This window comes from Rhinopithecus bieti, unplaced genomic scaffold (assembly GCF_001698545.2).
Source record: "Rhinopithecus bieti isolate Rb0 unplaced genomic scaffold, ASM169854v2 scaffold_28987, whole genome shotgun sequence".
Classification (NCBI taxonomy): domain Eukaryota; kingdom Metazoa; phylum Chordata; class Mammalia; order Primates; family Cercopithecidae; genus Rhinopithecus; species Rhinopithecus bieti.
Window position 1 is genome coordinate 87,481 of NW_016812958.1, and position 26,315 is coordinate 113,795.

General features: G+C 37.0%; 1 protein-coding gene across 1 annotated transcript in view; it reads left to right on the forward strand.

Annotated features, from left to right (window-relative positions):
* Window positions 1-26,315, forward strand: part of MME (membrane metalloendopeptidase) — a 91,017-nt gene that overhangs the window by 40,301 nt on the left and 24,401 nt on the right. Inside the window, 8 exon segments of the mRNA XM_017847381.1 lie at window positions 6,920-7,060; window positions 9,027-9,128; window positions 10,848-10,984; window positions 11,094-11,187; window positions 12,301-12,429; window positions 13,217-13,315; window positions 15,991-16,071; window positions 17,387-17,490. Of these exon segments, the coding sequence (XP_017702870.1) occupies window positions 6,920-7,060; window positions 9,027-9,128; window positions 10,848-10,984; window positions 11,094-11,187; window positions 12,301-12,429; window positions 13,217-13,315; window positions 15,991-16,071; window positions 17,387-17,490 (887 nt within the window).

The following is a 26,315-nucleotide window of genomic DNA, read 5'->3' on the forward strand; positions in this document are numbered from 1 at the left end:
GTTAAGATGTTGTATTCATGCATTTTATACTCAATGCTATCCCATAATCTCAGACAGGTCACAAACTGGCAGTCTTTGGCTCGAATATGATATAGAAGCATTTTTGTTTAACCTGTAGTGTTTTGTTTGTTTTTTTAAAATTTTGAATTAGTTGCCAATATTTTACAAAATTGAAAGATTTCATTTGAGAATCCAGATTTCTTAGTAAATCGGTAGAATTTGAGCCCCTAGCTTTCATTCTTATATGGCAGCAATTGGCCAGAGTGGTGGTGTGGTTGCTCCTTTTAGAAAGGGCATTTGTTGGCTGGGCGCGGTGGCTCATGCCTGTAATCCCAGCACTTTGGGAGGCTGAGGCAGGTGGATCACCTGAGGTCGAGAGATCGAGACCAGCCTGACCAGCATGGAGAAACTCCATCTCTACTAAAAATACAAAATTAGCCCGGCGTGATGGCCCATGCCAACTACTTGGGAACTTGGGAGGCTGAGGCAGGAGAATCATTTGAACCCAGGAAGTAAAGGTTGCAGTGAGCCAAGATCACACCATTGGACTCCAGCCCGGGCAACAAGAGCGAAACTCTGTCTCAAAAAAAAAGAAAAAAAAAAAAAGAAAAAGACAAAAAAAAGAAAGGGCATTTGTTCCAGGTTTGAACAGTCCTCATCAACATGATTCATTGATTTATATTGACTTCTCAGCTCCTGTAGGCACTTGATTTTGCGTATTAGTCTGGTCTTGGCTAAACCACAGCAGTAAAAATACCAATACAGTAGCTCAAACAAGAGAGAAATTTACTTCTATCTGTCATGCCAGTCCAGAAGTAGACAGCCTGTCTAGATGAGGCAGGAAGCTCTGCTCCATGGGAATGTCTGGGAGCCAGCTTTCTTTGATTTTGTTGCTCTAACATCAGCCTCCTCTGGTGTTTTTCTTAGTCTATTTGGTCAAAGGAAAAGAGGGAAGTGGTAGACAAATAGTTAACTTTTATGTAAATGGTGCAAAACTTGCATACATTCCATTGATTAAAACATTGTCATGTGGCCGCAACTAAATATAAAGGAGGCAGGAAAATGTAGTCTTGAGTAGAATGGCCATGTCTGTGCCTTGTTAAAAGTTGGTTGGCAGAGAGGAAGGTCGTATCATTTAAAAGATGAGGAGCACATATACCAATGTCATTTAGCAGAGCCTGCCACAGTTTACATCCACTGATCTAGGAAATATACTGTATTTGTGATCAAATAACACAGTGGTGATCAAATCTAGAATCAGTAATATGTTTATAGAGTTTATGGCTGAGAAATCTGAGGCTCAGAAGTTTGCCCTCAACACTCAGCGAAAGAGTAGTATAGTGGCAAACTTTGCTCCTTCTCTCTTCTTCATTCTATTACATTATTACAATCTTTTAAGAGTTGGTACTTCATACTGGTAGAGTTCTTTGAATGAGCAAATGATAGAGGAAACTCACCTGCACTGGCACTTACAGCCCGTAAGTTGTTCTCAGCTTAAATTAGGTGCTCTTCAACAATCTGAATCAGACTAGCAAACACGCACCATGCTTGCTGCCTCGCTCCTCTTCCACAACTATGTATTTTTGGTGACATCCTTCTTTCCTGCTAACCTGAGATCTTAGAATTCTTCTCAAGGCAGAGTGCTCCAAGCTGTAAGCAATCTCCTTTCAGTGGAAGGGAGTTGCATATAAAATAAAGCTACATGTCATCCCAGAAATGGGTAATTATCTGAATATTTCTGCACCCTCTCCCTCTTTTTAAACCCATTCTTTTGGGCATGGAGGTGACAGTGTGTGTTGTTACAGTAAGAATTCCAATGTTATCCTTATTTTTCCCATGATATTTTCTACTCTCTCCTAATCCCTACCACCTGCAATCCCTCAGTTTCCCCTGCATCTCTAGCAAGTTATCAAATAAAAGTTAATTCTAATTTTTCCACTACTCTGCTATCTCTGAAAGATGTCAACCACCTTAAGTATTTCTGTCTTGTGTCTTATTGCTTCATGAACAAAAAATGGTGAGAAGTGTGGAATAGCAAGTTTACCTTCAGCAGAGGAGTTATAAATCTGGAAGAAATGTTAATGTCAGTGTATCATTGGGCTTCAGTGATTTTCTCCCTTATAGGCTTTTATATATACTTTTCCCTTTGCCTAGAACTTGCCCCCCTACACACACCACCTGCACACACTTTCCTCTAATATAGTTTTCCTGGCACCCAGGTTTCTGTATACTTCTTATTTAATGTCTTTTTTTTTCTATAAAACTGTAAATTAAATGGAAACAATGCTGTGTCTCATTGCCCTTTGCTCTTTTTCTGATACCTACCTCAGTTTCTGGTCCTTAAATACTACAGAATCAGTGAATGAATGATTGAGGGGGAAGACAGCAGGGAAGAGAGGAAACAAAAGAAAGAAGAACCCAATCTTCTGGAAGCCCTTCTTGTTTCCTTGCCTTGATTCTAGGAAACGTGAGCTTTAGGGCGTCAACAGCTAATAGCATACATTTCCTGAGCATTTTACAAACTCTGTGTTCTCTTGCCTCTTTTCAATCCCCAGTTATTTCTTTGCTAAACTCAGTTTGCTGAGGTATATTTATACAATCAATGGGTATCATGCACTTGCAATTTACATTATTTTATTGAAGATAACCAAGAGGAGTTTTGAGAATTGGCATAGGGTCACCAGCTTTTTTTGTCAAAGAAAGATGTTTTTAGATCAGAGAAGTCCGGCTTCCTTGCATATCGCTGTAGCCTATAATTTTAAAACTTTAGTGTGGGGTCTACCTTCTGCAGATATGCCTCAGAGCCTAAGGATCAGGGAGGGTCACACTCCCTCGTCAGTCAAAAGTACTCTAATCATAGGTCTCCTTGATCAGATTTTTAACTCAGCCCGTTTCCCCAGGTCTTCTTTGATCCTTCCTTCCAGGATAACCCAGGTCATCCAAAGGAATCATCTTCCATAATCTTAAAACCAAACTTCTTATCAACTGTGAAAATAGCCCCTATAATTACTAAGACAGATCATTTCACTTTACAGAAATCTTTTTTTTTTTTATTTTTTTTGCTTTGGATACCTGCATAATGGAATTTTTGTGTTGTAATATTTGATTATTATTACAATCTAGAAAGGAAAAGTGACACAGAACAGCTGCATCATCTCAGAAAGGGGCCCACATTCACCGTGTCTGCCATTCCTAACAAACTGTTCTCAAAGTATTCTCGTCAAGGAGCTTCTTGTGATATATCTTTGTTAAAGAGGTGGAACCTGAGTTCTGAGGTATTCTGATTATCTGAAGAGATTACTTAATGACACACTGCTACCTCAAAGAACAGAGTAGTGAGATTCAAAACAATTCTATTCATTACAGGGGTACGAATTTCTATGCTAGGAAAACAATACGAAAGATACACATGGCCCATAAACATAACCATGCCCATTCACAAAATTTTTAAATGGAACCAACCAGCCCCCTCATGTGAGAAAGTTCTTATATATTGATTCACTGAGAGGAATGGGGACCTTAATTTTCTTAAGGAATCACCTACCTTCAAAAGAGTCTGAACTCTGTATTGGGGGCGAATTGGAATTGGTCTCAAAGCTTCCCTTTCTCTACCTTCTTAGCGTATCAAGAGCAATTGTTATCTTACTTTGTTCTCCTTCATAAAGAAATCTGAAGGTTAGGAATCCAAAATATTTGAGCATAATTAGATAATAGATATGTTTATGCTCTGTACTGATGTTTGTCTGAGAAGGAGAAATAAGTGAGGTTAGTGGTTTCCAACCCTAAGGACTACTTTGTGTGCGCCACTTACAGGGCTCTGTGAAGAAACACCTCACATATACACACACTTCAAAAGCCACTATGATTTATTTTACTTGTGCGTTTACACATCAACAAACTATTTTTTTGAGTAGAGCATTTCAGGACTAAAAGAAAAGTGAGAAAACCACTGGGGCTAGAGTTTGAGAGCATAAGGAGGTGGGGAAGGAACTGGAGAGTAGAAGCTACAGGGTATACTGCTGCCGGGCATGGCTAGGGAGGAGAAGCCAGAGTTATAAAGAAGTTTAGAGCCTTCACAAAATCTGGGGTTCATAAAAATGGAGACATTTTAGGGACGAGGATAGAGGACTTGGAACATGGGCGTGATGGACTGAAACCAGAAAGTGATGACCCAGAGTCTGTGCGCCTAGATCAGAAAAGCCAGAAGAAGTCTCCAAATTGTACGTACCTGGGAAAGAGCACAGGCTGAGATTGGCCATCCTGTAGATGAGCAGGTGCAAGCTCGAACGGAGACTTAACAACAGGGGATTTTCTTTGTCCACCTACCCAATGTACAAGCTCAGAGAAACTGTTCAGGACTTAAGCTAAGAATAGAAGTTCTGAGGAAATAGGAAGTGAAAGAAACTTAATATATTTACAATTTAACTTCATTTTGTTTAATTCAACAGATCTTCATTGAGCTTATGCTATGTGACAAATACTTTTCTAGGCAGTAGCGATTCCAAGGAAACAATTGTTCTCATGAAACTCATGTCCTAATGGGAAGAGATAGACAATCAATAGCCAATTAAATAATTTAAGGAAATGAGACAAATTGTGAGTGTTATTAAGAAAATAAATCAAGGTGATAGAATAACAAGTCACTTGTGTAAGGCATGGGCGATTCAATCTGGCTTGCTTAAACCATCTCCGACTGCTGTTTGTAGAATGTGTTTCAATGGAAGCAGAGAGATCAGAGAAGGCCACATGGTCATTCATGTGAAAGATAATGATGGACTCAGATGGTGGCAAGTCAGATAGAGAAATCTGAGCAGACCTGAGATAATCTTGTGTAGGTGGCTCTATCATTATAGGGAAACAGTTTGTGTATTTTAAACTGCTCGGCCAATATGTACCTCGGTGATACATGGCGGAGCTCGTCTCACTGCATAACACAGCTATGACATGATAAGACAGAGCTTGCAAGGGAAACTGCTGACCTCGCTTCGTCCTTTCTGGCACCAGGTGACTAATAGTCAGAAAGTTTCACTCAGTTCAGTTATCTGTGTTTAAGAAAACAAAAGGGGGCTTTTAAACATGAGATTTAGTGAATATGACAGAGAATTTTTGAGATCAACTGAACTCGGTTTGTAAAAAGAACTAGATTCAGCCCCCCAAGCATGGAATAAACCTTAGAAGTTATACAAGAAGTTGTACAAATCTTCAGGTTCTTATTAATAACCTGATGAAAGCCCCAAATGGTCTCTATGCTGGTCCGAGTTCGGGTCCTCTTAGGCCCCATGTTCCTCCTGCTCTAGCGTCCTGCTTGACTGGGGGCTATTTTTTATTTCCAGTGCCCAGAAAAGGCTGCATGACTATGTTTGCAGTCTGTTGGAGGGAAGCAGGCCTCTGAGGTAGTGAGCATAGTACCGAATAGTTAGTGTTTCAACCCTTGCTCCACTCTCCCTCCATCCGCTGGTAATCCTCAGCATCTATTATTGCCATCTCTATGTCCATAAGTACCCAACATTTAGATGTACCTTTGCACTCACAGTGAATATAAGGATGACCCTTTCACTTCTAATTGTTCAGTAAGGATGTAAAATATTCTCAAAACTGTGGAAATGTTAAAGCACATTATAGCACACTTTATAGCCTTTCTTTGTATTTACCCTGCAAACAAGTCTTTGAAGCATAGAAATCTCACCTATCCATAATCACAATTGACTGCTTTACTAAATTTTAAAATGAGATGGAATCATAATGTATTTTAGTTGCTAATAGGTAATAATGGCTAATAAATAGCAATTAGTTCAAACCTAACGAAAGTGGGACTCTATTTCCTAGTGTTCTTGCCACTACGAACTTGAATAAGTCATTTACATATTCTGTAAAAGGTTAGTAATACAACTATTCTATAGTTTACTTTTGCAAATTAAGATGTATGTGAAGATAAAATATAAAGAATTTGAGTTATTAGAAGAAAACTAATATCTAAATCTATGGTATCTTATAGTGAAAGTTTACAGTAACAGGAGCTATTTATGGAATTAACTAAAACCTACAGGTGTGTGTTGGTGGAGCTCCTGACAATACGGCTTCATAAAAAAGAAACTGCTTGACTCAAGGAGACAGATAAAAAGATGTCTGATTTTACTATACGAGTTTGTGGTCATTTTTCCATGAATAGTTGAGAAAATGATTATATATGAGCACAGAAAATCTGAGAAAAAGAGATTTGGTAAAGAAATAAATTATTATGGCTGGGCACGGTGGCTCGTGGCTGTAATCACAGCACTTTGGGAGACCAAGACAGGCGGATCACAAGGTCAAGAGTTTCAGACCAGCCTGGCCAACATAGTGAAATCCTGTCTCTACCGAAAATACAAAAAATTAGCTGGGTGTGGTGTGGTGGGCGCCTGTAATCCCAGCTACTTGGGACGCTGAGGCATGAGAATCACTTGAACCCTAGAGGTAGGTTGCAGTGAGCTGAGATAACGCCACTGCACTCCAGTCTGGGCAACAGTGCAAGACTCCATCTCAATAAAAAATAAAATAAAATTTAAAAAGAAACATATTATTGTTCATAGAAAACAGTAGTATATGTTACTGCTTATCAAGTGTTTTGCAACTCATTCTAATTAAGGCAAAATAACTTTATTGAAAATTAAAAATTACAAAGTCTCCATAACCAAGTGGTTATACATTACTTAGTAATTTCAAAGTGATACCTCATTGCTCTCCTTTAAGCTCTAATTCAAAGATATATTGACTGTCTAAGAATCTGTGCAGGTCATTTCTTTAAGTATTTAGAAAAGGATTTTTATTTTACTAAGGTTATCTATTACCAAAGATTAATATTGAAATGAAAATAAATTTTAAGTACCATGATGAATATTTAGAGCTTCTCCAACAGTTTAGTACTATTTATTTCTTGCAGGCTTGTACAGCATATGTGGATTTTATGATTTCTGTGGCCAGACTGATTCGTCAGGAAGAAAGATTGCCCATCGATGAAAACCAGCTCGCTTTGGAAATGAATAAAGTTATGGAATTGGAAAAGAAATTGCCAATGTAAAACGCATTTTTTTTTCTGATATACTGAATAATGTCAACCGCTTTTTTTTTCTTTCCCCTCTCTATCATACTTTAAGAGTAAAAGGTACAGCACTTTAACCAAGTAGTAAAAATGCATGGCTTGGTAATAGATCATTGACTTCAAAAGGACCTTTGAAACTAAAGAATTTTATAGTAAACTGGGTTCCTGACATTTAAAAGACACACTAAATTGGACAAATATTAAACTAGAAACACTTAATTGCCTGTTATAAGTGGATTTCATCAGAATTCTACCATTTACAGTCAAACTGTTGTTAGATGCCCTTCAGACTCAGGGTAAACGCAAAGCTGTTTTAGTTTAGATATGTATAGAATGTTACTTTATTTTAAAGTTTAAAGTGATCACAGAGATTGTCTCTATTTCTTTGCTAAGAAGTATTAAACCCCTGAACATAGCCATGTGGCAATGTGATACCACTGAGTTCAAATTGTCAGGCTGCTGAGCTGACAGAGGATAAGACAATAATTTTGCAACATAGCCCAAGGAGTGTATTCCTGAATTTCTTCTGGCTCTAGATCAACCCTTGGACTCTGAGTTGGCACTTTCTTCCCTGATGATTCTTTGATAGGGCACTGCAGTCTCTGAGTATAAACAGCATCCAGGTTATTGATTAAACCTATGGTCAGAGTCAGTCTAGGACCCACAGAGTTCTCTTTGTCATTGCAAACGACAGCCTGCATCCCTGACTCCCTATCTACTTGCCCCTGCCATGTAAGCTCATCAGAATCTTGAAGAGTCAAGATCATGGAGGGCAATTTTAGCTTTCCTGGGGCTATGTGAAACCAAAAATCTCCCATCAGAACCAGGCTGTTCTTGGAGGGACCACTGAATGAATGGCATTTGAATAGGTTACATGTGGTTCTGTGTTGGAAACAGACTTGCTAGAGGAGAAATGTTTCCTGCTCTGAGTTTTTGCCACTTGCGCCTTCCCAGACCATGCTCTCCTTTGACCAGCATCAGCTCTGTAGTTGTTGTGTCTTATCTCAGCATTATGTGTCTATATTTTCAGTCTCGTATTAGACTCTTGTATTAGATTGGCATGAGGCCTTAGCCGTTGTTGAATCATTTATGCATCTCTAACAAAATCCAGCATAGTATTGCACGTAGGACATGTTCAATAAATAATTGTTTTCAGTACATGAATAGGTAAGTGACCTAAAGCGGAAACTGGAGCCATAGTCCCTGAGAAATAATTCCAATTTTAAACCTTTACCTTTTGTCTCTTCTCACTTAAAATTGCTTTTCCTCATTTCAGCCACTAGTTGGGGAGTTGTTATTGCAATTTTTTTTTTTTTTTAATTCAGTGAAAGAAATAAAATTGGATGCTGCTGCATGTAGAGCACTAAACTGGTCTGGCAGGGTGGGAGAACAGTCACAAAGGAAGGTCCATAATGTTGCCACTCTCAGATAACTTGCAACCAAATTGTGCTCTGTACCAGGAATTTTCTGTGTTACTTGCCATAAATTCTTGTAGAAACAGTGGCACCTATTTTTCCTTGCTGAATTTTAACTAGGACACTGAATGGTAACGGTGAGGATGGGAGAAAGAGTATTTAAGAGAGAAATTGGAGATGACCATATCAAAGAAAGTTAAAATATGAAACATTCACAGACACAACTGAACTGGCCTTTAGCCATAGCTCATAAATATTGCTTATATGGTTGGCAGTTGTCAAAATGTAGAAAGATTTTTTAAAAATTTTAAACTTGACACCACAGCCAAATCTCAATAATTCTTACTAAATAAATATACTCCAAAAATCTCTTACATTTCACTTTTTTTGAAATGACAAAACAAACTACAAAAACAAGTATAGAATAGGACTTAAATTATGTTATATCTATCCTATATTTTACCCTCAAATATAGTTATGTTTTTCTAAAGAATTCTTAATTCTAAAATAATGATTAAAAATTAAATCCATAGGCTACAGCTAAACCTGAAGATCGAAATGATCCAATGCTTCTTTATAACAAGATGACATTGGCCCAGATCCAAAGTAACTTTTCACTAGAGATCAATGGAAAGGTAAGTGGTAAGTTTTTTGGGCTCTCTTATTGTGCATTTTCTAAATTATAACATTGAAATATTCTTTCTAAAATTCATCAAGTTTTTATTTATTGAAATAAATGAACTTCAATTCCTTTTTTTTTTTTTTTTTCTTTTTTTGAGACAGGGTCTCGTTCTGTTGCCCAGGCTGGAGTACAGTGACACAATCTTGGCTCACTGCAACCTCCACCTCCTAGGCTCAAGCAATTCTCCTGCCTCAGCCTCCCAAGTAGCTGGGATTACAGGCATGCACCACCACACCTGGCTAATTCCTGTATTTTTAGTAGAGATGAGGTTTGGCCAATCTGGTCTCGAACTCCTGAGCTCAAGTGATCCGCTGGCCACAGCCTCCCAAAGTGTTAGGATTACAGGTGTGAGACACCTCTCTCAGCTGGTAAAATTCCTTTTAAGGCAGCTATACAATACTAGAAACTCCCATAGGAAAGGGTTTGGAAAATACTAAAACTGAACATCTTTCTGAGAGGCCATTATATAGTCATCAGACTTGAAAAGTCACACAATAAAAGCACTAGATTTCCTTTTCACTCTGAAAAAGGATAATTTATTCATAGAACTTCCCATGTTCTCATCAAGGCCATCTACAGAGGTGTTCAGAACAATAATTCAGAAGTAGAACACAAAAGAAAATCTCTCTTATAGATTCCATTTATAAACAGCAATTGACTTCTTTTCCTTACCTAGTACCCAATAATCTCTTTTGTGGCTATGCATTTATTCTTGTGTATTAGTTGACGCACACAGCCAAGAAATGAAGCAACATCTATGGGAAAATCTACAAACGACCACATTCAGCGATGACATTCTCTTTGGCACTAATTCTAGTTAACAAGGACTTTTCCAAAGGCATAAATTATTGAGTTAGATATCTTAGGTATATTTTTTAATATAATAAGTGTTTAATATATATATTTTGAAAGAACTACCTAAATCACCAAAGGAAATGAAGAAAAGTGCATAGCATAGTACCCCATACTCAGTAGGTGTTGTGTGCTTGTGTTTGTGTGTGTAAAATACAGCCTAAGATATTAATAGTCTTAAACATTATCAATTTCCATTTAGAAAGACAAGATTTCATCTTTTGGCAACTGCAGACTTAGCTTCTGAAGTGTAAACATGGCATGCCTGTAGAGCCAATATTGATAATTGAAAAGATGCTGTTTTCTTTGACTTCATAATATCACTGTACCACTGCTATAACAGTATGTTTTCATCTGTGATAGAATTTCCACTGAGATGTGTTACTGTGTTTGAATGGTTTATTAATATCCATTTTAAAAGATAAACACTTTATACACGTTTCCATTTTGCATCAATCAGAAAAGCTTTATTTTAAATTTAAATTTAAATTCTATTTTATTTCTGTATTGGTTAGACAAAGAAGATGACATTACGCCTAATTTCTAGGTATATGTTCCCTAAGCTTAAAGGCTTTGTTTTTACTCTTAAATGGTTGCTTCAATTATTCTATGTAAATAATCATTTGAAGAACTAGTTTTTATTTAAAAACTGATTGAAACAGTTGAGGAAGAATCCCAAGTGAATATCAAACTGATCAATGTGATAATTATGTGATGCAAGTGACACCCTTTAATGTCCAACCCTCTAACTATAACTGAATCTTGGAACCAAGAAGAGAAATACACAATTTCTGAATGTTTCATGCCTGCTTTTTTCCAGCCATTCAGCTGGTTAAATTTCACAAATGAAATCATGTCAACTGTGAATATTAGTATTACAAATGAGGAAGATGTGGTTGTTTATGCTCCAGAATATTTAACCAAACTTAAGCCCATTCTTACCAAATATTCTGCCAGGTAGGTATGTCACAGTCCCCATGTCTTCAAAGTTTGTATTTCATATCACTCTTCAGAAGCTTTGCAGCCTCATCTTTTCTGTTACTGGGTGGTGGTTTTTTTTATACAGAGATCTTCAAAATTTAATGTCCTGGAGATTCATAATGGATCTTGTAAGCAGCCTCAGCCGAACCTACAAGGAGTCCAGAAATGCTTTCCGCAAGGTGAAGAAAAAATCTCTCTTTTCTTAAGACTTAAAGCATAAAGTGATACATGGTTATGAAGGCTTGCCATGTACACTGCTAGGACATGGTAAACTTTGCGAAGGGACAAAATGCCGAAGTTGGTTATCTTGCACATATTTAGGATATGTTGCCGAGGAAGATAAGTCTTCATGGGCTTCACCATCTTATGATGGTCTACGTGGCACCATGATTGCATTGTCCTGTAAGGAGTCACATTTGGTTATTTAACCAGTTCGTGAAATAATACCGTCTTAATTTTTGTTGTTGTTGTTGTTATTGTGTTAAAAGTAATTTCGGGGTTATCTATTTTAATTAACTTGATTTTCAGGTGCTCATTGCACATTGGACATATACACAGATGGACTATATTGATGTGGGCGGTCTATTGAAAGTACCCCTACCTGGAGTTAAATAAGACCTTTTCTTAGCCTATACCTCTGTTATTTAAACCATCACCATTTTGGTACTATGGTGAGGGGAGTAGGCAGTAGAGGTTGAGGAAGGAGAGACTCCAGCAAACGTGTTACTTGGAGTCTTGGAAAGAAAATAACGTTGATTGATTAAAATTTCCAGTTTTATCTTTAAAATAAAATGTAGACATCTTTTAAATTAAAGAATGCAAAAATGGTATTGTGCTGAATCTCCCTTGCTTAGGTTATCCTGTTATTCTTAAATCTATACACATACAGGTTCTGTAAGTACTCAGAGTTCAGCTAAAACCTTGAAAAGCAATAATGTGTTTTCTCATATACCATATTTCCCCCAATAGATTTATTGAATATAACTTCACATTTATGTTTGTGCAGTGGTTACAATGTTGTATTTTTTTCTAATGCTTTCTACAATGATACTAACTTGTAATGCAAAAAGTTCTACTGGGGCATCTACTGAAAATATACCTAGTTTTCAGATCATATATCAGTAAACAATCCATTTGGATTAGATTTCATCATAGGCTAGGAATATATGCCTTGTGAGGAGAAGTGATGAATATTTCAAGAACTTAGACGAGACATTTGTGAAATGTGTGCTCTTAACATGCTCCAGACCTTTCCTTCTGGTCAAATGCCATTTCCTTTTCCTCTTCCATAGGCCCTTTATGGTACAACCTCAGAAACAGCAACTTGGAGACGCTGTGCAAACTATGTCAATGGGAATATGGAAAATGCTGTGGGGAGGCTTTATGTGGAAGCAGCATTTGCTGGAGAGAGTAAACACGTGGTAATGTTTTCAGAATGATACATTGTCAGTTATATAGGACACTATCAGTTTGTTCACATTGATGAGCGATTACAGTTCTCCATCATTTGGCTAAAATTTTATTAATTTAGGCAGAGAACCTCTGAATCATAATATGCCATTGTTTCCCAATAAATCTTCCCTTGCCTTCCCCAAGAGTCTAGTTATGTTTCTGCTCCTAACACTGTCTAGTCCAAAACCAGCTCACCGTTTTCCAGAAGCAGTGTATTTGGAGTACCCAGTAACATGTTCTATTTATATAGTCATTTATAAACTCTTCTATTATCAAAATTGCCCCAAAATTAGTATTTTCTTAAAAACATAGAAAGTAAAACAGGATTCATTTGGAATATAAGAAATGTGCTTTATTTTTCATTGTTAGGAAAATGAAGACAGTGGTACTTAATGGTATGGTGAAAGAATTTATTGAAATGTTACTTTATGCTTAGCTAAACCACTAATGGTAATGACAACCCTAATATTTTATGTTAGTTCTTCCAGTATGATAGTGAAACCATTACATTCTGAAAGTGATTTTTACCTTATTGCATATATTAAGACCTATTTAATCAAGAGTGTTGATAATAGCAATATTGCTTTTAAAATATAATGGTCCCATATATCTGTTAGCTTAGGTCACAGTTTCTCTATAAATTTACATTTATTAACATATTAAGTCATACAAAGATAGCATGTAGCTCTATTTTTAAAAATCTGTGTTACAAAGAATGAATTAATGACCTATATTTGTCTTCTGTTCTAATTTGAGGTTGAGGATTTGATTGCACAGATCCGAGAAGTTTTTATTCAGACTTTAGATGACCTCACTTGGATGGATGCCGAGACCAAAAAGAGAGCTGAAGAAAAGGTAAAGAGCAAGCAGCTAACCAGCAAAGAAAAATCTGTATAGGAAGAATTAACTTTAGAAACATTTAGGAAAAAAAATATAATCAAACATTGCATAAAAACTTGTAAGCTCTTTCAATATGTAATATTTCCCGAAAGAGTTTTTGTGGATAAAGATGTATTTCTACAATTTGAATCTTTTATCTCTGCAACCAATACTCTAGCAAGGTGAAAATGTTAAGTTTCTGTTCAAGCAAATGTAAGGTGGTGCATTATTGGTGCATTATAAGATCTATAATTAAAGAGATGTTGAAGAAGCTTTTTGATAACTATTCCTGCCCACCCATAATGTGTAGCTTTTATTGAGACTTTTACTCTCTTGCATAAGAATAAGTCTAAGATTTCTCAGGAAATCTTACGTTTAAATTTACTGTGATCATTTGTCTTTATAATTATATAACAACTAGGGGGAATACGGTCCTGTGAAAACTGTGAACCTTCTTTATGAGCAACATTCACATGTATCCGGACTAATCTCTGTAGTTAGGGTGGCAGAAAAAGCAGACTCTTTGGATTGATAGAGGAGACCATAGTAAATGTATTTTAATAAGATAATCAACCTCTGGTCTAGTTTTCTTTTAGAATTAAATCACATGGAAGGATTATCTTCTTTCAGCTCTCAAAGAGCCCTGAGTGGGTTAGGCCTAGAACCTCAGCCCCCAGTATTGCTATTTTTCCATCACTCTGGCCAGCATTTCAGACATTCAGGTTGGATTTGCTCCTTTCATGTCACAGCTGTGCATGACATGGTTCTGCTTGGTAAAGCCAGTTGGATTGTTCTGGATCAGCATTTCCAAAGTGGTGTCACGAAATACTGGACATGCAAGTTGTTCCACAAGAGGCTCATGGTCAATTAGTTTAGTATACAATTCTTATAGGAAGGCTTCCCTCATCTCACCTGAGGCTAGGTTACATGCTCCTAGCGTGTGATTTTATCATACTTGGGAGTTAATATTTATTTCACTGCTTATCATTGCTGTTTACAATAAGCTCTTTATGGGTGGGGTTGGGGAGACAGAAAATATCGCCTAGCATTATATCCTCAGTCCTTTACAACATACGTGGCCTTTGGAAGACCCTTGAAATATGTTGAGTGAATAAATTGATAAATTAATTTCCCATCTTGGACATTTATAATAACTTATGATTCTAACCTTATAATCTAACCCATTTTTAATTGTAAGAAGTCCTGCAATAAAGAAACTTGCTTAATGTTTTTGCTATAGTATTTACCCAAAGTAATTGACAATAAATTTTTTTGTGTGTACTAGTTTATACTTTCTGTAGAATTTGTTTCCTTTAGCACACTCTTTAAGGAAATGTCTTACAGGAAAGAAAGTATCATTGAGTGGGGGCTGGTTTGTCATGACTGATGGCAAACCTACAAGAAAATGGGTTTGGCCTCAGTGACTTCAGTGATACATATGAGGTCTAATCCACTGACTGGGGAAACCCTGGGCTCATGTAACAGATTTACGATAAAACCACATCCATTTGATGGCAAACCATGTAACTCGGAGATACAGGCTAAACTCCTCATGAAAATTTTAAATTAATTAAATTATTTGAGTGATATGAAGTGGTAGAATCAGAAGTCAAATATCATTGAGAAAACCAAGATAGAAATAAAACAAAAATAGAAATAGCAAGTAGTAAACAAGTGATAATGAAATAATAAAATAAGTAAAGTAAGCCATTTTAAAATAATTTAAAATGAACTTTAGAAATAGTGGTAAATAGGCCAGGTGCAGTGGCTCACTGGTGTAATCCCAGCACTTTGGGAGGCCAAGGCAGGCAGATTGCTTGAGCCCAGGAGTTTCAGACTAGCCTGGGCAATGTGGCAAAACGCTGTCTCTACAAAAAGTACAAAACTTATCTGGAGTGGTGGTGCATATTTGGGAGGCTGAAATGGAAAGATCACTTGAGCCCAGGAGGTAGAAGTTGCAGTGAGCCCTGATTGCGCCACTGCACTTCAGCCTGGGCAACAGAGCAAGACCTCGTTTCAAAAAAAAAAAAAAAAAAAAGAAAGAAAGATAGTAGTAAATACATGATAAATATGAGCTGGAATAACAAAGAAAACTCTGTTTTCCACTTACCTAATTAATGTCATTTATTGAACTTGAGAAGATAGGTACACTGACTTTGGAGAATAAAGGAGAACATAAAAACTCCAGGAACCAATATTTAGGAATAATATTCGCAGTAGACCTATAAGCCCATACCTGTTTTCTCAGCCAAATCAATGAGGCAGAAAGATAATTATAACCTGTTAGAATGGAAGCTCTAAATATTACTCCTTCTAAAAACTTGAAAAAATATAAAAGCCTTTGAGAGAAAAGTTCATAAAACTACAAAATATGTGGAACAATGAGTTTTGTCAGTTTTCATGTTGGTTTTCCTGAGTAAGCTGCAGCCTGTAAGGATAAGGCATTAGAAACTCAATTTCAGACCCAATTTTCCTTTGTTCTTGAATCTCCCAGGAAAGAACCATTGCAAAGTTCTCTGTTTAAGAATGTCAGACACTCGTTTTATGAACAGTATGGATCAAGTTATTCAATTGCTAGTCATGGACAGATTATAAGTGTGTATCTGAAAGTTACATAATCATCTTCACATTCAGTATTATAATTTTCGTAGGCCTTAGCAATTAAAGAAAGGATCGGCTATCCTGATGACATTGTTTCAAATGATAACAAACTGAATAATGAGTACCTTGAGGTAAGTCTCTATAAAGACTCTGGACTACTGATACTTAGGGCTGATAGTAGTGTCATTTTTAGCTATGGGGTGCCTGAAATTATGTGAAGTAGCCGAAAACCACAGGTCATATTATATAAAGCCTTCAACGCTGGCAACGCTGGTGCCAGAATGATATTTGTTTTAGCCTTTTTGTTTTCATTAGCCAGGACTATATTTGGTTATTGTTCATTTGGTTTCCATATATTCCATTTTAAAAACAGTGAGTAAAATCTGGTGTCCTTTAAAGAGTATCAAGGAAGGGATAGACATCAAGGTGTTGAACAACAGGCAAGCTCCTTATCACGTTTTACACAGGCTTCGAGTTTTCCTCCACCTTCTAAGTTCTCCTCTACTGGATAAACCAGTTCATGCCTACTGTATTTTAAAAACAAAACAAAACAAACCCTGATATTTGAGAACTGGAAACTATTTTGTTCTGCGCTGGTAATGTAACAGCTAAAAGAGCAGAGAGTTGCTTTAAGTCACTGCAGTGCTGATTTCAGTTTCAACTGAAAGTCCTGTTGCAAACTTTGTGATCACCACAAGTCCATGATGTCCTGGTGACAGCGAGGTGATCCTTGCCCAGGTCCTGGGATGACAGTGATTCCTCATTCATTGATTACTAGTCTAGCATGGGGATTTGGAAGCCATACTGCCTTCTTCTCTCTTTCCATTTGCAGAAGAAACTTGACTTTCTCTTTTAAATGATCTGGTCACAGTTGCAAGCCCCAGGGGTCCTTATAGCAGGAGGGCAGTGGCTAGGAACATAGACTCAAAACCAAGTTCCTTGATTCCAGATCCCAGTTCCACCACTCAGTTTGACTAAATTGTATCTCAGTTTCCTTGACTTTAAAATGGGGATAGGAGCCCTTAGTTCATCGGTATTAAATGAGCATAATATTAGATTCTATTAGTATAATAGAATTGAATGAGTATAATGTATAATTTGAAGAACTTAGAACAGTACTTGGCACATGGTAAGTACTAAAGAAGAATGTATTATCCATATGTGTTATGTGAAGATTAATGTCATTAAAATGAGGTTTGTTTGACACTTGATTTCATTTGCTTATCATAAAATAATAGACTGAATTTGTGATTTGGCTGGAGTACTGACCTGTGATATACTAATAGAATTAGGTTAATTGGAACTAGATCCTTTTTTGGTAAGTTTTTTAATGCTCTCTGTTAACTTTATTGACTGATATAATTTAAGAAAATCCGTATGTTTTTTAGCAAAAATTTTGAAGATATTGGTTTTAATATTTCTCCCCAAATCTTTTATATAATATAGTTGAACTACAAAGAAGATGAATACTTCGAGAACATAATTCAAAATCTGAAATTCAGCCAAAGTAAACAACTAAAGAAGCTCCGAGAAAAGGTGGACAAAGACGAGTGAGTATATTCTCGTTTCTAACGTGCTCATTTGGAAGCAGGTCTTTCCCTCCTTTCTTTGTTGGATTAAGTGAAAGAGCCTCAGTTAGAAAATATTAAAAGTACAAAGTCCTCTTTTATTGAGAACTTCTAAAAGCATCTAATTATGGTATACTAAAGATATGGGTCAAGAATTTAACCAGATTAAAATACCTTTTTCATTAAAGTATCCTCAAATTTACATTTCTTTAGTTTCGCCTTATATCATTGCCTGTCAGCTCAATTTTATTTGTGAACAAGATTCTCAAAATCACCTTAGTTTAAGTAAGCCAATTCATAGCTCCTTTGAGCCTTCTCTTAGGCCTTACTCTGTGTCCAGAATTTTCTTCTGCTGACAGCCCCCTTTTTTCTATCAGTCAATCCCACAACTCCATCCCCTTCATAGATAGTTAATGTAAGACTTTTCTAATCGTGTGGTAGTCAAATAGGATATACTGGGAACAATTCTTATTCATAGTCTTCTTATGCTCTTAATCTCTGCTTGTTAGTGACATCAATACTTCATAGTATTAGTTTAGAGTTTATTTTTTCTATTAAATAGATATATCTAACATATTTACCAGCATGTGTGTTTATGCCCCTAAATTCCTAGAACCACTTATGTTGACTTTTTCTCCCTAGGCTCCTAGCCCCTAGAGAACAGGGGCTATTCCTTTTGACCATAAAGTTTCAGCATCTAGCATACTGAAAAATCTCAGTTAAAACTAAATTAATGACCGAGCGAGCAAGTGAAAAATAAATATACTAACTTGATTTGTGTAGTAACTAACACAATAACATGCCAAAGAGGTGCTTGTTTCATTCATGCATTCATTTATCCTTTCATGCATTTATTAACATTTTGGAACATGAAGTCCAGGTGTCATTGGGTACTAGGAGAATCAAAGGTGAACTTTGATTACATTACAAGAGCAGAAGACAGACAAGACATGATGTAATAAACAGCACCACCAGGAGAGAAATGTCGTGCCAAGCAAAGTACAAAGTGCTGTGGGCTTATTTGATGATAAGACTGTTCCGTTCTCAGTAAACCAAGTACAGGTTGGACAAAACTACTAATAGAAATGCCAATACATTTCAGTAATAAATCTAACTCAGCTGCTAAAATAAAAATAGTCACACCTGACTGGACCCAGTGGCTCACGTCTGTAATCCTAACACTTTGGGAGGTTGAGGCAGGCAGAGCATGGGTCAGGAGTTCGAGACCAGCCTGGCCAACATGGTGAAACCCTGTCTCTACTGAAAATACAAAAATTAGCCAGGCATGGTGCCATGCGCCTATAATGCCAGCTACTCGGGAGGCTGAGGCAAGAAAATCACTTGAACCCAGGAGGTGGAGGTTGCAGTGAGCCAAGATGGCACCACTGCAGTCTAGCCTGAGCCACAGAGAGACACTCCATCTCAAAGAAAAAAAAATGGTCACATCCAAACATTTCATTATCATGGCTGGTGAATATATACAACACCATCTTTAACAAATTCAAGAAATTGAGGAAGTCAAGAAGTCTGCATGTGAGACACCTGAGTTAATCATTTAGCTAAAAGGCCCTCCCTCTGCTCTTTGCAGGCTGGCACCTGCAAAGGGCAGGGATTTACTTTTTTTTTTTTTTTTTTTTTTTTTTTTTTTTTTTTTTTAAGATGGAGTCTCACTCTGTCACCCAGGCTAGAGTGCAGTGGCACCATCTCGGCTCACTGCAGCCTCCGCCTCCCAGGTTCAAGTGATTCTCCTGCCCCAGTAGCTGGGATTACAGGCGTGCACCACCACGCCCAGCTAATTTTTGTATTTTTAGTAGAGACGGGGTTTCACCATGTTGGCCAGGCTGGTCTCGAACTCCTGACCTCAGATGATCCACCCGCCTCGACCTCCTAAAGGGATTTAAATTTTAAAAGCTCTTGCTTCATGTGGTTTCTGATGCCTAGTGTGTGTTTCCAAAAAAATCTCAAACATTATGTCTTAAGGATTTAGCGCCAGTTGGTAAAGAATTTTAAACATGTCATTATAACATACAGATAGTGCTGAATCAGGAATGTAATACCCTTTGGTTACTTAGTAATATTTCTAAAATATTTACTTCTAGTAACATGAATTTTCATTTAGAGTTCATAGAGCAAACGTAAATCTCTAAAGAAAAAGATGTACAAGAACAAAACAAAATGAGTCTCTTGTTGTTTTTAGACTTGATGTTATTTTGTTAGTTTCTCAGGACAGAACTTTCTGTGATGTAATTGTGATGGGTGTTGCTAGTGTTTGTGAATCATAACTGTCGAGCACTGGAGTTAACTTCTTGTAAAGTACAAAGAGGAATCTCACTGCTGTGTCTCTCTTGCTGTTCTGCATCGAAATGAAAGCATACTGACATTGACAGGAGCCAAGTCAATAAACATTTATTGAGCAGCTAGCCTGTGCAGAGCACTGTGCTAAACAAAGTAGATGATAAAGAGAACAACATGTTACCCTTTACTCAGGAGGCTATGATCTTAAGGGGTAGATGATTAAAAATTAAATCTGATGAAAGGCAACGTTTGGTTGGTGCTATTACCAGGAAACAAAGTGCTAGAACAGCACTTTTTTCAAACCACAAACCTTTACTTATTAGTAAAACACAATTTTTCAAACCACAATTAAACTTTTACTTATTAGTTAAATATTCTCTGGAACCAATATATCAGCATTTACATTAATATTGAGGTGAACAGAAATTCACTAAAAACAAAACAAAAATGATTGGCTCCTTTCTGTCTTCCCCTTGGTTGCTTCAAGCGTGGTGTCTTATTTATTTATTTATTTTTATTTTTATTTTTTTTCTAATCTGGTCCAAATGGATGGTGGCACACCTCTGAAATAAGCGGAACCCCTAAAGCTGGAAGCTCAACATCTGTAACTCCATGGTGCATAGAGAAAGTTCCTTAAAGCCCAGCACCACCAAAAATGGCAGAGCAGTTGGCACCCTGGGAAGTGACGCTGGAGTTTTGCCACTGCAATGAGTGCCTAACTAATACTCTTATAGTGTTCCAGTTCTGCCATTCACTACCTGTGGCCTTTTAAAAGCTCTGTGGTTTCCTTATTTATAAAGTGAGTAGGCTGTGCTAGACGGTAGAATGTGTCTAAGGTTCTTTCTGGCACTGAAATTCTGTGGACATTACTGTGCAGTTTTCATAAGAGCCAGGAAGTTTTCCTCCTTGTATTCTCCACATCAAATGACCCAAGGGAAAAAAACACAATCTTGAGCAGCAGCGAAATACCTCACTTCTTTCTAAAATCTCCCTTCTGATTTTTCCACTTCACCAATGTTTCGAGAACCAGCCTTCTTTCTAAGTTCTGTATAGTTCAACTTGAATATCAAAGGAAAAATAATTATGCAGAACTTATATGGGTAAATATGATGGCCCAGCAGTGGAAAGTTGATAGTCTGTCCAGGGTAGGCAGGCAGAGCACTGGACACTTGAGACAAATGACTCTCCATAAATGTAGACGGAGATGATTTGTTAAAAAGATTATTTGACTCAGCAACTGTTAGCCAGAAAGAAGAGATACACTAAACTTGAACAAGTCACTTTAATTTCCCACGGCAGTATCTGCCATGGCATCCTCGTGTTCTGCACATGTTGCAAGAGATGAAAATTTTAGATTTTTAGCTTTTATGCTTCCATTAAGCCAACAGAGTCTTTGCAGATTTTCAGTGTGTTTTGGGGTTGTAAGCAAAATATGTTTTATTGGCAAAAGATTTCTGCTTTTAGTCAGCGTTTGATGAGGGATTCTGTTTTATTTTGTTTTGTTTTGTTTTCCAGAGGGGGAAGGGGAATTAGAAAAGGAAGCTGAGTAATTTAAAGGTTGATTTTAGGTAGTTCTTTTTTAAAAACAAAACAAAACAAAATATCGTCTCCAAACAAAACAATTAAAAGTTCCTAAACTTCCATTTAAACTGAAAGAACTTTGCAAAAGAATTCTGATGCATTTATTTCAGTGTCATCTATTGAAAGGACAGCATTCAGCGGTACACAGTTTCTGATAGCCACCGCTCTCTACGACGTGCATAGCAACAGTGCCCTCTGCCCTCCTAGAGTCACAGGATGAAATGGGTCAGCACTCCGGGAGTTTGGAGGACCCAGTGATATACCAAGGCCCAAATAGCTGAGTGCCTATTGTGCTCCCACCACTGGTCTTAGCCCTAGGATTCAATTAACAACAAAACATGGAATATTCCTACCTTCATGGAATTACCTTCTAATGAGCTAGGTAGACAATAGTCTTATGTCAAGTTATGTAAGTACTGAGGGTTATATAGTGTGGAATAGGTTTCACCTCTTTCCTGGAAGTTCTCAGAATTACTTTAAATCAGGAGAAAAGTCACCAAAGAAAATTCTGACAGAAACGATCCACCCACCAAAGTGTCTCCAAAATTAGGAATCTCTCCGAATTTAGCATACCAAGTGTGTGTGCACATATATGTGCATGTACACATATATAAGGCTAGCAAAGACTAAAAAGATTGTGCCTTGTTGCCAAACAGAACTACACACAAACAACTGGTAACATCTGGGAAAGAAGTAGTAATTTTCCATTACCTTTTGTTGAAAGAGAAGTGGTTTCTCCCAGATTAGTGTCAGAATGAGAGTGCTAGCCTCAGACAGATTCAGGTAAGTCACCGGCAGTACTTCAGTTATGTTAACAACCAGTGTGCAGCAATAGAAGTTCTTTGGTCCTACTGTGCTTCTGCCTTTGGGTAAAAAGTTACACTTAGGGATCATTGGGAAGAGCCTGTGCTCTGGCGTCGTGGGGTAAAGGGAGTAGACCTGAGTCAGAAGTCCTGCTTTGCCTCCTAACCTCTGAACCTAGAATTTTTCCTTTATAATCTGGTGATAATAACTTCACTTTTGTCTTGCATGGTTGTGTTGTACATTGTGTAATGCACCTGGCACATAACTTCGGTGCTCATTAAATAGTAACCAGTGTGACATAGTAGTAAGAAATGATCATCTTCATTTTTAAAGAGGATGGGAAGAAAATGGCATTAATCCCTGTAATGAAATTTTGTATATGGTGCAGAACAACAGCCTAGGAGTAGGAGATTTGATTGGAAGCTGAGTAGGTTCCTATTCTTCTTAGTTTAAATATGATTTTCCCAGTTATATAACATAGTTTGTAAGTGTATTAGGAAAGAGTTTAATAACCATATTGTGCCTCAGTTTCTATACCTGCAAATATATGGATGGTTTGAAAGATGAATAAAAGTATATGGAAAACTTCAAAGTCTTGATGAGAGAATGTTGATAAATGTAAAGGATTAGAATGATTATTGTGATTACAAGATAAGAATTCTTTCCACCCAGGGGACTGGAGGAAGACAGAAAAACTATCGTATTGCACTGCTGATTTCAAAGGAGTTGCTTTGAGACTACTAAATGCTGAGAAATTGAACACTAGCAGTAAAGGCTCACTAATAATTTCGTTGTTTTCAGTTTTTAAGTTACACGAGAGTGGATGAAAAAAATTTATTCTAGGTGCTTTTGCAATCTAGTGGGCTTATTATAACCAAAAGGCTATAGGATCAGTCTGTTGTCTTCTGCTCTCCTTCTCAGCTATAAAAATAATTTCTTCACACTTTCCTCAGCACTCAGTTTCTTCAGGGCAATAAGAGATAGAAGAGAAACACCTGGTTCCTCTGTCAAGTATATTTCAGTTCTATTCCCCACCCACATTGTTAGCTCAGCTTTGAGGGGCGTGCTGCTTCTAGTGGCCCCTCTTTGTTTTACTGCCGAATGCCCCCAAACGAGAATAAGCTTACCTGACAAAATTACATCTCATAAATTAAAATAAGGTTTCTTCCTTCCTGCTTCCCCACTCTTCTCTTTATATCACATACATCCCCACATTCATACACATACAGACCACCAGAGGAAGGATGAGAAATGGGAGAAGAGAGTGGTTCATCTCTCAAGTCTGATACTGCTCTCTGGAGGCTGTTAGTGTTTGACCTCCACACTTTAAAGATATCTTCAGGTAACCTACACTATTATTTTAGGGCAAGAATCATCACCTTTTCACCTCTCTTTGTGAATTTTCTCTTTGTGCTGCCAGCCAGGGAAAAATTTGGGCTGCATTCAAACCAAAAGAATTTAGAGTTTTTGTTACATCACTGTTTAGTTGGCCCTGTTAATTTAGCTTTTGTATTAACATTGAGAGATATTTTGTGATTGATCATAAATATTAGACATTCAGTCTATAGCTGTTATCATCACCTTATTTAAGATGTAATGGTCTAATCACAGTACTTCCAGTTCTGATTATTACCAGGGAAAAAATGTCCTGAGCTTTTGGTAATTCCCCAGACTGGTTTGAGGGCACATCAAGAAAGATCTCAAAGAAGAAAAGGGAAATCCTATAAGCTAGTGCTGTGTAAACCCAACACCATAATTCTAATTTTATTTGAATGTTCAGTGGTCATAAATAGCTACCTATTTTCTTTAAGGTATAATTCACAGTGGACATTTTAATAAGCAAAACGATTCCTGCTGGAAATTTGCAAACATAAATCAAATGCAATCTTAAAGCCCTTAACGTAATGTAACAGAAGAGCAGAAAAGCACTAAAACAAAAGGTATGACATTTAGTTCTACAAAAACGATAGACGAAAGATGGATAATATATAAACTTCATTCATTGGTGTCCCACTTTTGTGATCTATTGTTGTCTGAAAAATTAATTTCATGTATCTTGTTCCTCTCCTCCATAATAACAATTTAAAAACAATTTGGATTGGCACATTTTCTATTTCAGTATTAGGATTTCTGACTAGTCCAGAGCCAAAAAATATGCAATTGTTATTTGTAATTACCTGTAAAAGCTCATGTAGCATTCACTGTCACTAAACCAGAAGTTTGCAGTTGAGAAACTGAACCCTAGAACCCCTGGGACCTAGATAGCTGTTAAATTAACTTCTATAGCAGTTAAAATTTTAATAACTATAAGCTGTTTATGTAAAAAATTTGCTGCCATGTTTGCCATGAAAATGTCGGGGACACATCAGAATTACCTTTTTCCAATCATGCAAGGAACAATGTTTCCCCCTAGGAGTAGTAAGAGCACATTTTCCATTTTGACCTTCTTGCCAGACAGCCTGGAATCATATCTGAACCTGAATTACAGTAACTGTCTGAATATATATAAACATAGTCATAATATATTTCCTAATCATGATTTTTGCTTATTTTCTTTTATAATACTTCACAGTCACATAAATGCAATCTATTTGTTCTACATAGTTTCTGATCTCTCAATTTTAGTCTAATACCCCTGGGTTTACACATACCTGCTTTTCTTGTGAGCCACCACAAATTATGTGGGAAGCAAATAGAGTTTAATTAAAATAAATAAAATTATATTGTTGTAATCATCAACCTGCAAGAAATATTGAAATAGTGATGACTCGGCTGTGATTAAATTAAGGAGGGCTGATATTATCAGTCCCCCCCATCCTGTTTAAAAATTCTTTCTCGATTTAAAACAACAGCAGTAACCAACTAAGGAAGAAATACGTTGATCAATCATTCTTCCCCATCTCCAAGCTTATTTTCTTCCTAAAGAAAATTCACAGAAATGTTAACTAGATGTTTTTAAAGCCCCAAACCCTTTAAATAAAAAAGTCTTAATCAGGTTGTTGTAGACAAAACCCATTCTTTGAATTTATCAGTCAGTTGTTATATATTGCCCTCTGCTCCTTATTTTTAAGAGATCAAAATAAAATTCACTTCTGACATCCCAAAATAGTTACTGACATTGTAACTAAAGTGACATTGTAACTAAAGTGACATTGTAACTAAAGCCGACTTTGTACAGCTCACCTGGCAGAGCCGGTTCAGAAACAGTTCTGATGTAACCTCATTGTACTAATTACTGTACACCCCTTCTGTGAGTAGGATAATTGCCATTCTAACAGTTGCCATGAAAGTAGAACAACTGCAGTGAAGCCATTAGATGATGATGTATGACTGCCTTAAATGTATGCATGTGTGCTGACATTTAAGAGGTTATCTGAAGTCAAGCAGTATCCATTTTTCCAAAGAGCAAATAACGATACATGTAATAGTCTACTAAGATGATAACTTTAGTCCTGTTGCACAAAATTTCTTAACACATGATTATTAATATATAGTCTTCATAACATCTGAGCAGAGAGACATGGGAACTTTGGCTCCTATCCTCGTCCCTCAAATTATCATCTGGGAGCCATTTGTTTTCCATTTTCTCATTCAGCCTATAGTTATTTATGCATTTTTCTCATCTCCTCAACTAAACTAGAGTCTTCTGAAGTCAGGAACTGTATTTTATAAAATCTCTAGGTTCTATACAGAGCCTTAGACGTAGTATAGACAGACAGAGACTGACAACTCTACTTAAGAATGACCTGGGTTTCGTTTTAAAGTCATACAAAAATATATCTTTGCTCAATTAGCTGGAATGTTGTATTTTTTGAAGATACTTTTAAAGGGCAATAATCAGAGACATATTACCCTGACACAACTGCTTGAGATATCTTAGTTCCCAAAAAGGTTCTTTGTAAACCAGGAATTAACTATTCTTAATATACTTGAGGCCGGGCGCGGTGGCTCAAGCCTGTAATCCCAGCACTTTGGGAGGCCGAGACGGGCGGATCACAAGCTCAGGAGATCGAGACCATCCTGGCTAACCCGGTGAAACCTCGTCTCTACTAAAAAATAAAAAAAAAAAACTAGCCGGGCGAGGTGGCGGGCGCCTATAGTCCCAGCTACTCGGGAGGCTGAGGCAG